We start from the raw sequence: 17,290 nt of genomic DNA, 5'->3' as shown, positions 1-17,290 counted from the left end.
GGCTAAAAAGCGGACACAGCACATTGGTAACAGAAGCATAAACCAAAATGACATTTGTAAAGCAGCTGCCAAAGAAGCAAAAGTTTAAAAAAAAATCAGAAGGGAAAAAGCCACTAGAGAAACCTCAGAGATGCTGAGCTCCCAAAGTAGCCTCAACGTGTAGCAGACTCTAATGTCAGTATGATAGGATATTCCAGGAAGGGGAGAGGCAAAAAAAAGAATGTGTGGGATCTGCTGGACAAATAATAAGACCTGCACACTGCGCAGAGTCGGGACAGAACCTGGTGTCTGTCAATAATCATCCACCTAGGAGGCTCCTCAGAACTTCTGCTCTGCACCACCCTATAGCCAGTGGCTGAGAAACCAAAGACATTGCATTGTGACATTTTACTGAACCATAGGACAACATGCACTAGGTGGTTTTGTTGAGTTACTGGAGAAACACAAAAAGCTCCCTCTGGCTCTGAATTATTTTTTTTTCACCATAGTTGAAGAAGTAAAATCTGAAGATGTGGGGGTGGGAGGATTGCCCCCTCTGCTTTGGATTTAGTGGCTGTCATGCAGAGAAGGATTGGGGAGGAATTGTACAATGACTGAGCTGGTCTCTATGGCCATTAAGGGTATTAATCTCTCTCTCCACCTTCTTTCTCTTTGGCCTCCTCTGATGGAAAGACAGCTCCTGACCGCTGTGTCACCTACTCAGTAGGGGCAGAACATGTCCCTGGATCCTCATTGTTAGCATAAGCTGAGGTCTACTTATTCAGTGCTGGCTGGGATCTTGTCTCCAACTTTCCACTACTTCTCACATATCCCTGCATCCAAGACAATTTACAGCCATAGCAACATTCTCCTTTTTTTGGGGGGGAGGGGGGGAGCAACAACGACAATAGAAATACAGAAAACTCAAAATTGAATGAAACATACCTCAAAGCATCTCCTGGCATTGAGCTGCCTGCATCTGTAGTGTCTTCAGGTGGACCAGAACTTATGAGCAAAAGCCTCCAGAGACTTGGTCCATCCTGCAAAAAACACCTGCTGAATCCACTGCAGATATGAAGATCCTTACTTTCCTAGTTGGCCTGAAGACTTTATGGGTTCTGGCATTCTCCTCCTTGTCCAATACGATGGCTGTGAACAACAGCGGCAAGTGGTGGTAAGTGGTCATTGCTGGGGTCCTATGTGCCATGGTGGGCTAAATGTGGAGCACAAGGACATACAATAAGGAGGACTGACTATTATATAGTCTGGTTATACATGTCTAGCTCTATCACAGTATTAAATGTATAGATGGAAAATATTTTCAGGAAACCTAATGGAGAATAGCATTGGATAAATATTTGTCAAGTTGTTTTGTTTTTTTTAAATGGAAATGTAAATCTATGAATGTGTATAACTCACTGCATGAGAACACACTGAATTTAATTCAGCCGAAAATTCTCTGCTCACACAGTACAAGTCTGCAGCTACTTCTAGGCTCTGCATTGCACCTGTGCTGAGTGTTGCAGACTGCACGAATGATGGATAGGAGGGCACATAGCATGTACCTTATTTATCTGCATGATAGAAAACAATTACATTATATTCAAATTGCTAAATAGATGGTATGAAACCTAACCTGCTTCATTGTATACCAATATCTAGTAGTAATGCACCTATACGTCACCCTTACTCAAATCATGGCAACAAAGCTTCATGTAATAGGACAAGATGTATAGAAACATTTAGCATTACAGCTTGCTGATATAAGATAATTCATAATACATGCTGCCAATGCTGAATTTAAAAATAGAAAAAAAAAAATACTTTAATTCTCTACTTATGCAAGTACAATAGTTCCTAAGGCTATGTTCCCAGAATGAGCATTTGGTGAGTTTTTGATTTTCTGCACCCATTAAATAAAACAGATTACTGTTTGAAAATACACGGGTTAAAAAACTCGCCAAAAAATAATCGTGGGAAATGAAGCCTGAAACAGACAGCAGTATCACAAATAATTGTATGTGGATTGTATGTGATCAGTACATCATTTATACTCACTCCAAACGAGAACTATACGCAGCTATATCCCTCTGCACCTGTTCACACCTGTGCCTCATTTACCATACATAATATATCACATTGGATATTACCTCTGTATTAAGTACATCAATAAACCTAATCTGCATCTACTATAATCATAGCAACTATAATAGTAGTGCTACTTATCTTAATAATAATGATTCCATCCAGCTTGAGTGCATCCCATCTATAATCAGGAAAATAGCCCATTCTGTGACTTATTTTGTGCTGTATAATGTAAAATGGGTGCAAATAATAATTACTAATATTACATTTTTTTTAAATCTAGGATGATTACTGTTATTTATATTAGTGACACTGACTGACACCTGTTGACTGCATGCTACAATGGGATGTTACCTAATCTATGGGAATTATAACATCTTGATTTATTTTTGAATATTCACTTACGCAAACCAAATGCGGAAATAGCTATATGATTTGTTAACTTGTCTACATGTAACGAATGAATGAATGGATGGTTGAATTAATTAATTATTAAGTGTAGTACTGTTACATTTAGTGATGATCGAATAGTGAAATATTCGGATTCAGGAAAATCAGTCCAAATAATTTCTAATATTCGTGTATTCGTACCAAAAAACTAATCCAATGAAAGTCAATGGGAAAGCCGGATATTTTTCTGCTGGACCCAATGAACATGTCTGGGGGCATGGGAAAAAAGCTGAAATGGATGGGAAAGAGCTAAAACTAAATGGGAACAACATGGAGAAGATGCCTGCATGCTTTTCTGACTCACATATGGTATCTGGGAATGATGTTGTCAGACTATTGCACTGGTTTTATGGATTTTTAAAAAGACCTACCAAACCCCCCAAAAATTTTAAAGGGAAAAATGCTAAGAAACATTACTTCCTTCATAATTACATGTAAGTAATGCAAAATAAAAAAATAAAAAAATTATACCTCCCCTTCAGCATATGTTCACATGGAGCGTTTTTTTTTTTTTTTTTACTTTAACATTGTGAGGGCTCTTACTCCTACATTTGTGAGGTCCCTCTCTCATGCCAAATAGTTAGCCAGATAGTGGAATACATATTCCCCATCACTTTGCAATGCCATCTAAAACATGCCCATTTGAATTTTGGGCTTTGCCCGCCACCACCATGTCCACCGCCATGTGATAATGAGGCCCTCGCTGACAATTAGCAGAGTGTCAGCAGATGCCGTGAAACCTGAGTTTGGTAAGGGCTCTCAGGTGGCCCTGTATCACACATTTGGAATAGCTCTCACTCCTACATTCGGGAGGTCCCTCTCTTATGCCAAGTAGTTAGCCAGATAGTGGAATACATATTCCCCATACCTTTACAATGCCAGCTAAAATATGCCCATTTGAATTTTGGGCTTTGCCCTCCCCCACCACCATGTCCACCGCCATGTCATCATCGGCCCTCATTGACAATTAGCATAAGGCCTGCTCCATAGTTCATTTTTGCCACCCGATCCCAATGGAACAACTGTCATAGCGGGTGAAGCTGCTGTAAGGTGAATATAATACAGGAGTTGAGGAAGCTGTATGATTAATGTCAGTAAATTGGATTCTACCAGACACCAAAAGCATTAGAATTATATTCTGAGTACAGTGTATGCAAGCAAGGGTCTGTATTGTGGTCAGTCTGCCAGCCCTGAAACCCATGTCAAAAACATATACAAGCCTCATTTTACTTGGAAGCAGCCTCCTCAAGGGAAAGGGACAGGAGTGCCATTGACTAATCTGCACAAGCCTATGAATTTTCTATTGGTTTAATACATAGCATATCTTTGTCTAGCAGTTGTGCGACTGGCGCAAAGCCTGCAGATATACGCAACCATGACTATTTATCTCTAATTTTCGTGAGTCTGCTGTTGCCATGTGTAATACAGCTGATATCATTAAAAAAATTGCCACACATTACTAGATATATTGAATTTGTACATAACACCTCTGTGAGGGTACTTGTCAAAAATAAAGCCAGGATTTTTTTTTATAAGCATAAAGCATTCAATATGAGAAAGAATTAAGGGTTGTGTATGTGTTCGGGCCTGTTGATGCCGTGTTACAGATCAGAAGGTGACTGGATCTCGTTCTAGCTTCCTGTCAAAATGTGGTCAGCGCGGTACACCACTGTTGAACCCAGACAAATGCCAGGATGTTGTGGGTTTGATGGCAAACAAAGGCTTCAGTGTGTTGACAAGTAGCACCACGAAGACTTCCACATGGTCCAGTCTCAGTAGGCAAGAGGCTGGGCCTCTGAATACTCAACCTGGTCCTCCTTCCTCCCACCATCAACAGTCCCAGAAGACATATGACCCCAGTGCTGGCCAATCTGAGGAACTGTTTATGTTCTCTTGTAATTTGTCAGGCCTCTCAACATGCACCATTAAAGGGGTCATGAAGAGGTGGAGTGCAGTGATGCCCAAACATTTGAGCATCCACAGCCAGGATAAAGCCACATTGGGGAAGGTCAAATCATTTCTGAAGAGGTGGAGGATAATCATGATGCACAGTGTCCCCAAATGTGGAATAATGAATATTATTGCCCCTGCTAAATTGTCACGTAAGATTATCTGTATCGGGATTGCACCAGTCGCACAACTCCTAGATAAAGATATGCTGTTTTTTGAAATAATAGAAAATTATAATTTTTTTGCAATCGTCTTGCTGACCGACTCCAAATGTGGAGTAATGAAGATTATTGCCCCTGCTAAATTGTCACATACAATTATCTCTACCCAGATTGCGCCATTGGCACAACTGCTTGACTCATATTAGGTATTTTAAGTGGAAAATAGCAGAGAGCTGCAGCATGTACTTGCAATGATGAGAATACCCAGGTGCCTGCCTTTCACCCACCATACCTCCCTCCTATTAAATCTCTCCCTACTGAATCCCCACCTAACAAACAACTAATCTTGACAATATTCAGCTCTTTAAAGAGCTTTTTGAAATAAATAACGCTCACTGAAACCTCCTATCACTTTCCCTATGCTCCTTTCACTGTCCCTACGCTGAAACTACGCTCTCCCTACGCTGTTTTTGGCTGCAATGTGTGCAAGATGACGTTGGCAGCCTTTATATAGCCCCTATTATGCTGGAAGGCCAGCTAATCACAGTAATGCCACAGCAAAGATGACGCCGACATTACAGTGATTGGCAAGTCAGCCCAGCATGTTCATTGGCTGCAAATAAAGCACCAAAACATGCTGGTTGGTCACTAGAATATACCGAGGCAAATACCTAATTTCTCGCCGAGTAACGAATAGCCCAAATACTGTATTATTCTTGCGAGTAATGAGTAGTGCCAAATGTATTCGCTCATCACTAGTTATATTGTTACTCCACATGAGGCTCATAAAACTACAACAAGGCTTAACCCCTTAGTGACAGAGCCAATTTTGTGCTTAATGACCAAGCCATTTTTTACAATTCTGATCGCTGTTACTTTATGAGCTTATAGCTCAGGAACACTTCAATGGATCCCACTGATTCTGAGACTGTTTTTTTGTGTGAAATATTGTACTTCACGTTAGTGGCATAATATATTTGATATGACTTGCATTTATGTATGAAAAAATGGAAATTTGGCGAAAATTTTGCAATTTTCAAACTTTGAATTTTTGTACCCTTAAATCAGAGTCATATCGCACAAAATAGTTAATAAATAACATTTCCCACATGTCTACTTTACATCAGCACAATTTTGAAAACATAATTTTTTTGTTAGGACATTGTAAGGGTTAAGAGTTGACCAGTGAGTTCTTATTTTTCCAACAAAATTTACAAAACCATTTTCTTAGGGACCACCTCACATTTGAAGTGAGTTTAGGGGGGTCAATATAACAGAAAATACCCAAATGTGACACCATTCTAAAAACTGCACCCCACAAGATGCGAAAAACCACATTCAAGAAGTTTATTAACCTTTCAGGTGCTTCATGAGAACTAAAGCAATGTGGATAGAAAAAATTATTATTTTACTTTCTCACAAAAACTTTACTTTGGAACCAAACTTTTTAAATTTCTCCTGAGTATACCCCATATGTGGGGAAAGCCAATATTTGGGCGCATGGCAGGGCTCAGAAGGGAGGGAACACCATTTGACTTTTTGAACACTTAATTGGCTGGAATCAACGGCGGGCGCCATGTGGAATTTGGAGACCCCCTGATGTACCTAAACAGTGGAAGCCCACCAATTCTTACGCCAAACCTAACACAGCCTTAATCCCAACAGACCCCTAACCTTAATCCCTAACCATAACCCTAAGCACAACCCAAACTCCAACACTACGCTAACCCCAACACAACCCTAGACCTAAACCTTACCCTAGCCCAACCCTAGCCCTAGCTCTAACCCTAGCCCCAACCTTTACCCTAGCCCAACCCTAACCCTAGCTCTAACCCCAACCCTAACCCTAGCCCCAACCCTAACTGTAGCCCCAACCCTAACCCTAGCCCAACCCTAGTCCAACCCTAACCCTAGCTCTAATCCTAGCCCCAACCTTAACCCTAGCACAACCCTAACCCTAGCTATAACCCCAACCCTAACCCTAGCCCCAACCCTAGCCCTAGCCCAATTCTACCCGAAACCTAACCGCAATGGAAAAATGGAAATAAATACATTTTATTATTTTATTATTTTTACCTAACTAAGGGTGTGATAAAGGAGGGTTTGATTTACTATTTTTTTTATTTTGATCACTGTGATTGGATCTATCACAGTGATTAAAACATTAACCAATAGGAAAAATCTCTTATTGTTGCCAGGTGCTGGCCGGCAGATATCGGCAGGCGCACTGCACATGCGCCAGCCATTTTCTTCCTGGAAGTAGACGCCGAGGTCTGGGGGACAGAGCCAGAGAGACAGGGAGACACTGGAGGTACTGGGGTGGCTTGAGGAACCCAATTTCTCTCTCCTCTGATGTGCTAGATCTTATCAGAGAAGAGAGAACTAAATTGGAAATCGGACTTTTTTTTGCAGTCGCCGTTTTTCCGTGAATAATGGCGATCACAACACTGGGGATGGTAAAAACTCACCCGAATCACATTCTCCGGGGTCTCAGCTACCCCGGTAGTCGAGACCCCAGAGATTTTTCAACGCTGGGGGGGCACTATAACCTTATTTCTCAGCGCCGTTAAAAAGCAGCGCTGAGGAATAAGTACCCTTAACTACAACCATTAAAAGGCATATCGGCAGTCGTTAAGGGGTTAATACGGTTACTTATTGTATGCAGCTGTTTTCATTTCCACTTATTACTTATTATGTATATGATATAGATTATTCAATTGCTGCTGTACTTTATCATGATACATTGTAATCTGTTTACTTATATTTTTTCTTAAATAGAACCTGTTCTCAAATTCATTGTCTGAATGGTTTCATGTGAACTGTTTCATTAGATTGAACCCACAAAGCAGCCATACTATGAATTATATGAAATCTCATTCTCCACTTCCCTTGCTTACCTCATCAATCGATATGCATCTAACCACAGCTATGGTAACACAACACTGTGACTTACACATCTGTATGCACATAACAGAGTCATGTGGTTGCCCAAAGTGTAAAGGGTGCAGAAGGAAAGCCGAGGTGATACTTATTATAGCTCTATGATTACAGAGTATGATAGTCCAAGTATAACTAGACATATGTATGGCTGTCAACAGTCCACACAGTTGTATTTGCATAAGGAATGCAGAAAAATGTACTCAATATATATACATATTTTCATGTAACACAACCAGTACAGCATCCTACTCAGTCTATATGCTCTTGTTTATTTGATTGAATGTATTGATGCTCGCCAGTCTGTATTGTTTAACATGTCTTATATCTTTCAGGGGTATAGTAAACATAGCTTCCAATGGAAATGTGCTCCCAGGAACAGACATAGGCCCAGTTCCTCTTGTGTTAGATCCAAGTCTTCAACTCTTAAGCAGAAGACAAAGACGACTAATACGTCAAAACCCAGGCATCCTACAAAGCATTACACGTGGGCTTCTCAGTGCCATCCGAGAATGCAAGTGGCAATTTCGAAACCGTCGCTGGAACTGTCCTACTGGACCTGGAAATCAAGTGTTTGGCAAAATAATTAGCCGAGGTAAGGGATAAATTATATTCATGCAGAAATAAGTACAAATAGGGCACCACTTGTTTGTCTGCACACAAGTTAATTGCATAGAGGGTTAAAGATTGGAAGTTCATTAAAATGTGTCTCCAAAATTATATTTACTTCTCTATGTTATTGCCCATTAAATGTGTGTAAGTATACCCTTAGTAATAGATGTTTCCACCTATTGCAGGCTGCAGGGAGACTGCCTTTGTGTTTGCCATCACTAGTGCTGGTGTAACCCATTCTGTGGCCCGTTCCTGTTCAGAGGGTTCAATTGAATCCTGCTCATGTGATTACCGGCGTCGAGGCCCTGGAGGACCAGATTGGCACTGGGGAGGCTGCAGTGACAACATTGAATTTGGAAGGTTCATAGGAAAAGAGTTTGTTGACTCCAGTGAAAGAGGGAGAGACCTAAAGTATTTGGTAAACCTACACAATAACCAAGCTGGCAGAATGGTAAGTTTAGATTTTGCATCGATATTAATTTCACTGAATCTAATTTATTATATTGAAAGGAAATCCAATTTTCACACTGATCACATCAAAACCACTGACAGGTGAAGTGAATACCATTGAGTTTCTAATGACAACGGCACATGTCAAGGGATGTAGCCACATCTTAAAGTTGATACGTTGGAAGCTATAAAAATGGGGAAGTGTTAGAATCTGAGCAATTTTGACAAATGCCAAATTATGATGATTAGATGATTAGCTCAGATCAACTGCAAAACAGCAAGACTTGTGAGGTTTTCCCACTATGCCATTGTTAATAGTACCTTACCCAAGGTTGAGGAACTGGTAAGGAAGAACTGGTGCTCCGGCATTGTGGTCATCATGAGTGTTCAAGGCTCATTAATGTGAGTGGGGAGTGAAAACTTGTCCAATTGGTCCAACCACACAGAGAATCCATTGTGGCACAAATTGCTGAAAAGTTAATGATATGATAAAAAAGTATCAGAGCACACACAGTGAATCATAAGTTGCATCATATGAGGCTGTGTAGGCACAGAGCAGTGAGGCACCTATGCTGACCCTTGTGCACCACTAAAACATTGCTAGATTAGGCACATAAGCATCAAAATTGGACTATAGAGAAATTAAGAAACTGGCCAGGTCAGGGATAACCCCAGGTACCAGCGATCATAAGACTGCTACTTTGACATGTTCCATCATGAATAACATTCTTGTGGAAAAAGTACACCACTTCATGGCAACAGTATCCCCTAATGGCAATGGCCCTTTTTTATTACACTAATATGCCCTGCCAACTTTTAAAAATTGTTCATAAATAGTTATTGAAACATTGCAAAAAGCTCAAAGTGATGATATGTCCTCCAAATTCCCAATTTGAATTGAATGCCTTAAAAACCAAGCCCACACCATTAAGGCCTCACCTCATGACTAACAGGAGTTAAAGAATCTGCCGCTAATGTTTGGTGCCAGATACCAAAGGACATTGTCAGACGTCTTAAGGATTCCGATCCTAGATGGGTTGCAGATGTTTTTGTGTCTTTAGGTGAACGTTATACAATAATAACCAGGTGATTTTAATGTTATGACTGATCGGTACATGAATTTCCCACAGAATTAGGATCTACTCTACCCAATGTTCTAACTCTGAACATAACAATAAAACAAATACATTTTTGCTGAAATTTCTATTCCTTAAAACACAGTACGTGTATTTGTAAGATGAGTAACTATAGAGGATCATCAAAGTTTAATTTTGATTAACAAAAGGAAAGTTAGAGTACAACTCAGAATTATTTTACTGCTTTATTCAACGATTTTGTATTGTATCTTGCAGACTGTGATGACGGAGATGCGTCAGGAATGCAAGTGTCACGGAATGTCAGGATCCTGCTCTCTTCGTACCTGCTGGATGCGTCTTCCTCCATTTCGGGCAGTGGGGGATGCTCTGAAAGATCGGTTTGATGGTGCCTCCAAAGTCACATACAGTAACAATGGCAGCAACCGTGGAAGTTCTCGTAGTGATCTCCCACATCTGGAACCTGAGAACCCTTCTCATGCTATGCCTTCTTCTAGAGATCTGGTGTATTTTGAGAAGTCTCCAAACTTCTGCAGCCCAAGCGAAAAGACAGGAACACCAGGTACAACAGGGCGAATTTGCAACAGCACTTCTTTAGGGCTGGATGGTTGTGAACTTCTGTGCTGTGGCCGAGGTTACAGGAGTCGGGCTGAGAAGGTGACAGAAAGGTGTCACTGCACCTTTCACTGGTGTTGTCATGTCACCTGTTTGAACTGCACTACGACACAAATAGTCCACGAGTGCCTGTGAAAATCACTCTCCTATCCTCTGCACTGAGTAAACGACCACTTTGGGTTGCCTCTATTTTCAAGTGTTGGGAGCAGTAGCAATCTGATTTTAGGTCATGGACTAGCACTGGAGCATGAAGATGTAAAGGCTGGCACTGCATGCAGAATAAATCGGGAACATGACTTACTGCTCTGCTATTATAACTCAAAGGTGATGCACAGACTTTCAACTTGGAGTTCTTTGAGATCATATCACAAAATAATACATAAATCCATGGTGCCGTACAGAACTGTATAGTACAATTCAGTCAATGTACATAGATTGTAGACTTTTTCAGCTAGCACTGATAATCCTGCACTGATAACAGTATTATTTGCTTAACCTCATGTACCTTTTACATAGGGATTCATGCCAAACCAAGGTACCTCAAGACAAATATTGGAAAAAATGAATCATAGCAGCTACTGTTCTGCTAGCCAGAAGGACAACAATTATACTCAGAAGCAAGATGTGATGGTTTTAAGGCTAAATATTTCCAGTTATAACAATAAGGCCACAATATATTTCATCTTGTCATTCATAGCCAACTGAATAGTGCAACAGCCTCTTGATACAGTGTTAGTATCAACAGTATTGCAGCCTGTGTTATGAAGAGGAGATGCTAAGAAGATTAAATCTAACAAAGCCTATATATTTAGGGCTTCCCAAGAAACTCATCTCAGGATAATAGTAAAGAGACCCATGTAAGTGAAGATAGGCAAAGAATGAGCTGCTCAAAGCAACTGCAATTCCTGTAGGAGTAAATGCTACTTTAAAACTTGAATGAATGTTTGTCGAGAAGAAGCAAAGTGACAGAATACCCACTGGGAATAATATTAGGATGTGAATATGACAAAGGGAGTTTTATTTACTTACTCAGCTGGATAAGTGGTGGGAACAAAAATGAAGATGCTGAATCCCCAATATCTGGTATTCACAGGCCTTGTTTAGGGAATGGGCCAAATTGTTCCCCTCTATGAGCGCAGCACCAAAGAACTCAAAGCAGAAGAAATTAAAAACTGTCACACAAGGCAATTAGTTATAAAAAATGTTTCCTTTAAAAAGGACATTTCACTGGATTTTTTTTTTAATTTAAACTGAATGTCTCCTCCAATTGCTGAGGCTCTCTTCCAAATAAAGGCTAGAGCCCCATGTGGCACCATAGAATACCATTAGTTTAGTGCGATCCCATGTTTTGTTGGAACGCACTCGGAACGAAAATACGGTCGTGTGCATCTGACCTAATAAGGTGCAAATCTTCCCATCAATCAACTGGACGTGTACCACAGATCTTCTCTGTGTGCGTTTGCTTTTCTCCTTTGACATTTACCAATCAAAAATATGGTCATGCCCATAGGGAAGTTCTGTGGAATAGGCCAAATTCGTTGGATGGAAGATTCACACAATCATTACCGGGGGGAAATCATAGCTTTTAAACAAAGGGGCATAGACACGAAAAGAAAAACTTACAGAATCAGGGAAACAACTAAAAAATGTAGTAAAGGGTCTCTTTAAATACAAAGGCGCAAAGTTTTTCTTTAAATGCACTTTTACAATTGCAAAATGATTTTTTTTCTTATATTCCCTATATCACAACAGTTGTAGATTATAATGAACAAATGACATTTTGTTCCACAATTAAAGATTAAGAAAAATAATGGGACAATTCCACTCGTGCTGAGGTTAGAAATAGCCATTGGAAATAAATAACACAATACAGTGGTCCCCTTAACACCACTAAATACATCAGTAGCTATATTACTACAGATCCTAATAAAAATTACATTTTATTTTTATATACTTTGAATCAAAATTTTGCTGCCTGGCTGATCACAACTTCCACCCACAAAATCACCCGTGTGCCAGGAGTTTAACTTAGTGCAATCAGTTGATCATTTGGGGATGATTTGGAAAAATTATATCTCAGATGAGGCAATGTCTTTAATTAAAGGGATTTTTGTCACCAAGATTTCACATCCAAACTATTTATATGCACATGTAGTCCTTTCAAAGACAAGTCTAGCAATACCTTTACATGGCAAGTCCATTCCTCCGTTACTGAGAAAACAACATTTGCATTAATACGCAATTGAGTCTGAAGCTCTGAAGCCTCTGTCACTCCAGCTCTATTTCCCTCCCAGCACTGCCTCCTCCTGCTTGTCTGCTTTGCCTGAAATCACACAGCATAGAAGATATCAGTCAAGCAGAAGGTGGCGACACTGGGCGGGGAATAGAACCGGGGTCACAGAGGCTTCCGATCTACTATAACTTTAACGGAGGAATGAGCTGGCCATGTAAAAGAATTGCTGGACTTGTTTTTCAAAGAGCTACATGCCCCAAATAGTTTGGTGGTGAAATCTTGCTGACAGATTCCCTTTAAGTTCTTCTTCTTTGCTTATTTTTTATTGACAAGGGATGTTCAGTGACCGCTCATCAGGTAAAGCCTGCTATTATTCGGTCCTCTAAAAGAATAACTACCTAAGGCCCTTTATTATACACAAACATGTTGAATAATATACTTTGGACCAGACCAGTGTTTTGAGTGCTACTATGTCCACTGACGATGCTTCCCATACTTTGTTCTGGTGGTTTCGGTGCCACACATGACAATCCTAAGTCACTAGTGTACTTTTGGTGACACAAAAGGAAGTCTTGCCACGAGGACACTTACTTATCATGTGCAGTAAATGGTCTTTATATAGCACTTCCGGTAATTCTCCTTTAATGACCCGCCTGTGCCTGTCTTGTGACAAGGCTTGGGGACGCATTGATTTATGTTATTTATCACATTTAAGAAAGTAATTGTGAAATATATGATTTGATGCCACTATTTTCTTTACTTATGGTAATATGTCCTATCCATCATGTTACTATGAAAACCCTGAAAGCCAGGTTCATTCTTGTAGGTAAACAAAAACGTAAAAACGTGTATGTTAATATGATAATGGTTTCATTATTTCATAGTTGTGCGGTTTTGATATTTTTTTTTACACTGAATATTATTTTCTAGAATCATATATTATACCACTAATGTACAGTAACACTGTCTACTGGAGATGAGCGAATATATTTGAGTGGAATTTAACTTTACTCAAATATTACAAAAATCTACATTTGCTGAAATGAACATTTTTTGCAATTCGCAAAATGGTGGCTGCTGGCTGTTGTGTTTCTGAACAACAATGGGTCTTCAGAAGGTTAAAAAATAAAAAACAATGTAGATTCACCTTTCTGGTCACTTTTCTGACCCTTTTGCTCCTCACCGTTTGCCTGTCGAGCCATCTTCTTATCACTTCCACGAGCGCTGAAATCCACAGATCTCTCACGCTAGGCCAGGACATCCTGATGAGGCTTGGGATGGTTCTGCGCATGCGCGCGCTAGGCCGCGCCGCACATCATGAAACCATTATGTTGTGAGTGACCTTTCGCGCACCTGTGCAGAACCCTCCAGGAATTCAGCACTCACAACCTAGATAAGGTGAGCAGCAAAGTGAGCATAAATATTTTTTTTTTATATTTATTATGCTCTGATATCTGGAGAGACATTACATTCACGGAGAATAACTTATCTCAAAATGGAATTTTGCGAAGAGAAGAATTCAAATTTTGCCTGATCCCCTCAACTCTGAGCATCACAGTAATGAAACAAACAAATAATGAAATGATAACGATATCCATAATTAAGCATAGCGTGTAGGTAGAGCAAATGGAGCACCCAATTCTATTTCCAGCCTAAGCTTCAAACTACATCTTGACCTGTGACTTTTCCACTGTTCTGAATCTGTACATGACGTAGTTTCATTGTAGGAAGTTGATCCTCGCTCACACTAGCTTATAACATGGCCGAGTGCTAGCTGAAACGTATCGGTGTTTTTAAGGGCAATGGTACCTTTTAAGACATTTTTTTTTTTTTACTGAAATGCATGCATTTTTGACTAGAAAGCATTCTTACAATAGGGTTTATTTTTTACAATACATAGTAGACTGCAGAATAGGTTAAAGGCCCGCTCACACTAATGTATAAAAAATTGCTCTTGTTCCCATCCAGGAGAGTGGGCCGATTTTTTTTCTCACTTGTCATCCATGTGCTAACCGTTTTTAATCCATTTTTTTACTCAGCAGCTATTAGGATCATTTACAGTTTCCTATCTTAGGCTAGATTCACATTGCGTTAGTGGGTGTCCGCTAACGGACTCCGTTACATGGCGCAATTGTCGCAATTAACGCTATGTAACGGATCCGTTAGCGCACGCATTGACGGCAATGTGCTAACGGATCCCTAACGCATCGCAAACGTATGCCATTTTTGGCATGCGTCTGCAATGTGCCGTTAGCTTCGGACGGACCTCGAACGCTGCTTGCAGCGTTCAGGGTCCGTTCCTCGCTAGCAGAGATCGGGCATCTGCGCTAGCGGGATTGCCGAACGCGATCCCTTTTTGGACATTGCGTTAGCGCAATCCGTTAGCGTATCCGCTAAACGGATTGCACTAACGCAATGTGAACCTAGCCTTACAGAATTATAATGTATCAGTAAAATTCAGATGACATACTGATGGTTTGTATGGCATGTGATTTTTTTTTTCTTGCACTGTACCTATTTCCGAGTGAAATCACAGCATGCTTCAATTTTTTTCTCATGCCATGTACAGCTGAGACAAAAATATGCAGATCTGCCTCATTGAATGACATTGGTCCGAGAACAGTCTTTTTTTTAACCAAATTGCACCTGTCCGATTTATACGCAAGTGTGAGCGAATCCTAAAAGGGAATCTGTCAAGGGTTTTCCCGATATAATCTACGGCCACCACCTTTAAGGCCTCTTTTACAGTATTCTAGTAAACTGTATGGAAGTCCCCAATTCTTTCAGCATAGCCCAAAAAACACCTCTTACAATCCCCCAAGATGGCAATGTCCGGTCCTATGGGCATCGCTGATCTTGCTTTGGCACCTCCTCTCACATTGCAATTCTTCTGCCCTGCTACATGTAGATGACACGTCCTACACCATCCACAGTGTCCTCCAATCATGCTCCTGCACAGGTCCTTTAAATTCTTTTCATTTACCATAGGAGTCCTTAATTGTAAATCTTAAAATGAGACCATTGTCTTTAAATTATTTTCCTTCGCATTGTAATTCCTACGACTTAAAATATTAGGATCCGTGTAACTTACTGACCAGCATGGTCCATGGCTGGTGTCACTAGCACTGTATCTACCCATTATATCAGCCGTGACATGTCCTGGGATCACTGTGTCTAGATATCAGGTCTGTGCCCGCTGTCATTTTATCAGCTGCTGCAGTATATGGCGTCCGTCCAACCGTATTGCCAAATGTATGCCTTATTTACTCTACTGTACTATACTATACTGTATAAATTAGCTGATATTTTTTGGGCACATCTAGAATTATATTTTGATGTAGATTATCTCAATATTACCTGTAAATAGCCATCCAGTTATTTGTGATTTGTAAATAAAATTATTTATTGTGACTACTTTTATATCCAGAAACTGGTGTCTGTGCTATTCTTTTAATTACCGTATGTAAGTTTCAGGTCTCTATTAATTAAGTTGTATGTGTGTGAATGGTGCATGTAGCAAAGAGACAGCCCACTGTAAGGCTCGGTTCACACCGCATTATAAAAAATTGTTCAGAAATCATTCAGAAAAGAGGAATGATTTTTTTTCCTCACTTGTTATCCATATACAATCCATTTTATACAGCAGCAGCTATTAATCATTACAAGGCCATTCCGTTTCCTATGTCACAGAATTGCAATGTATCTGTAAAAATCAGTGACTTTGGCATGTGTGATATGGCATCCGATTTTTTTCTGGCACCAATTTATGGAAGAAAACCGTGCATGCCACTATTTTTTTTTTCATGTGTTGATTCGGTCAGTGAAAAAAAATCATTCATCTGCACTGCCCCATTGAATAACATTGGTTTGAGTGCAATCTGGTTTTTTTTCATGGATAGTACTCGGACCGAAAATATGGTTGTGCGCACAAGCCTTTATGGAGAGGGATGACTTCTTTATTTTAGAACTGTTTAGGCCAGAACATTAATGAACGAAGAGATTACTACTGTTCCTTTCACTGGGGGTTCACTTGGGATCTGATAGATCGACTTCTAAACTTTGCACAACTCGTTTAATGGGAATATGTCACCAGAGCAGTATGATGTAGCGGAACAGACCTTGATTCAAGTTACGTGTCACTTATTGAGATGCCTTGTGTAATTTTGATGAAAACTGTTTTATCTGCTGCAGATCTAGCAGTTCTCTGAATGCTGAGCTCTGTGTGACCCCGCCCAAACCACTGATTGGCCACTTTCTGTGTACACTGTGCATAGGCAGAAACCTGTTAATCAGTGGTGGGGACAGCGATATACAGTGCTCTTGAATATAAAGGACTGCATGGCAGAAGGTTTATTAGTCCTGTAATTAAAATCTCATGTTAATAAAATAGCAATTTTATCAAAACCACACAAAGTAGCTCAGTAAGTGATACATTGCTGCATTCAAGGTTTTTTTGCTCTTGTTTTATGCTGCACTCAGATTAGGGGGCAAAAACCTGGTGACAGATTCCCTTTGATATTAGAAAAACTAGACCTGGTGAACTAGAGTGTGTAAGGTGTCAATGGGAGCTGTCCATAGTGGTGGTGCTGAAATCGGCCAGGAGACACCAGTGAAGGGTTCATCCTCCATGATGTAGACCTTACACCTCTATGAGAGTGAAGTCGCACAACATAACATGGGCTTTAATAAGAAATATATGGAGCAATCTATAAATGACCAGTCTT

General features: G+C 40.1%; 1 protein-coding gene across 1 annotated transcript; it reads left to right on the top strand.

The window, feature by feature from the left end:
- The first annotated feature begins 271 nt into the window (after positions 1 to 271).
- On the top strand, positions 272 to 15,993 carry WNT1 (Wnt family member 1). Its single transcript, XM_069760228.1, has 4 exons — positions 272 to 1,153; positions 7,898 to 8,157; positions 8,360 to 8,625; positions 9,977 to 15,993. The coding sequence occupies exons 1-4, from the start codon at positions 1,053 to 1,055 to the stop codon at positions 10,466 to 10,468; spliced, it is 1,119 nt and encodes a 372-aa protein (XP_069616329.1). The 5' UTR covers positions 272 to 1,052; the 3' UTR covers positions 10,469 to 15,993.
- Positions 15,994 to 17,290: the final 1,297 nt, after the last annotated feature.

This window comes from Ranitomeya imitator, chromosome 3 (genome assembly GCF_032444005.1).
Source record: "Ranitomeya imitator isolate aRanImi1 chromosome 3, aRanImi1.pri, whole genome shotgun sequence".
Classification (NCBI taxonomy): Eukaryota; Metazoa; Chordata; class Amphibia; order Anura; family Dendrobatidae; genus Ranitomeya; species Ranitomeya imitator.
The sequence above is the reverse complement of the archived record's forward strand: the minus strand, read 5'-3'. Positions and strand labels throughout refer to the sequence as shown.

Excerpts from the sequence above, each read along its gene's own strand:
- WNT1 (XM_069760228.1), top strand. The coding sequence starts at position 1,053 with ATGAAGATCCTTACTTTCCTAGTTGGCCTGAAGACTTTATGGGTTCTG. Across the intron at positions 1,154-7,897 it reads AACAACAGCGGCAAGTGGTG|GGGTATAGTAAACATAGCTT; the intron begins GTAAGTGGTCAT and ends TATATCTTTCAG. Across the intron at positions 8,158-8,359 it reads TGGCAAAATAATTAGCCGAG|GCTGCAGGGAGACTGCCTTT; the intron begins GTAAGGGATAAA and ends CACCTATTGCAG.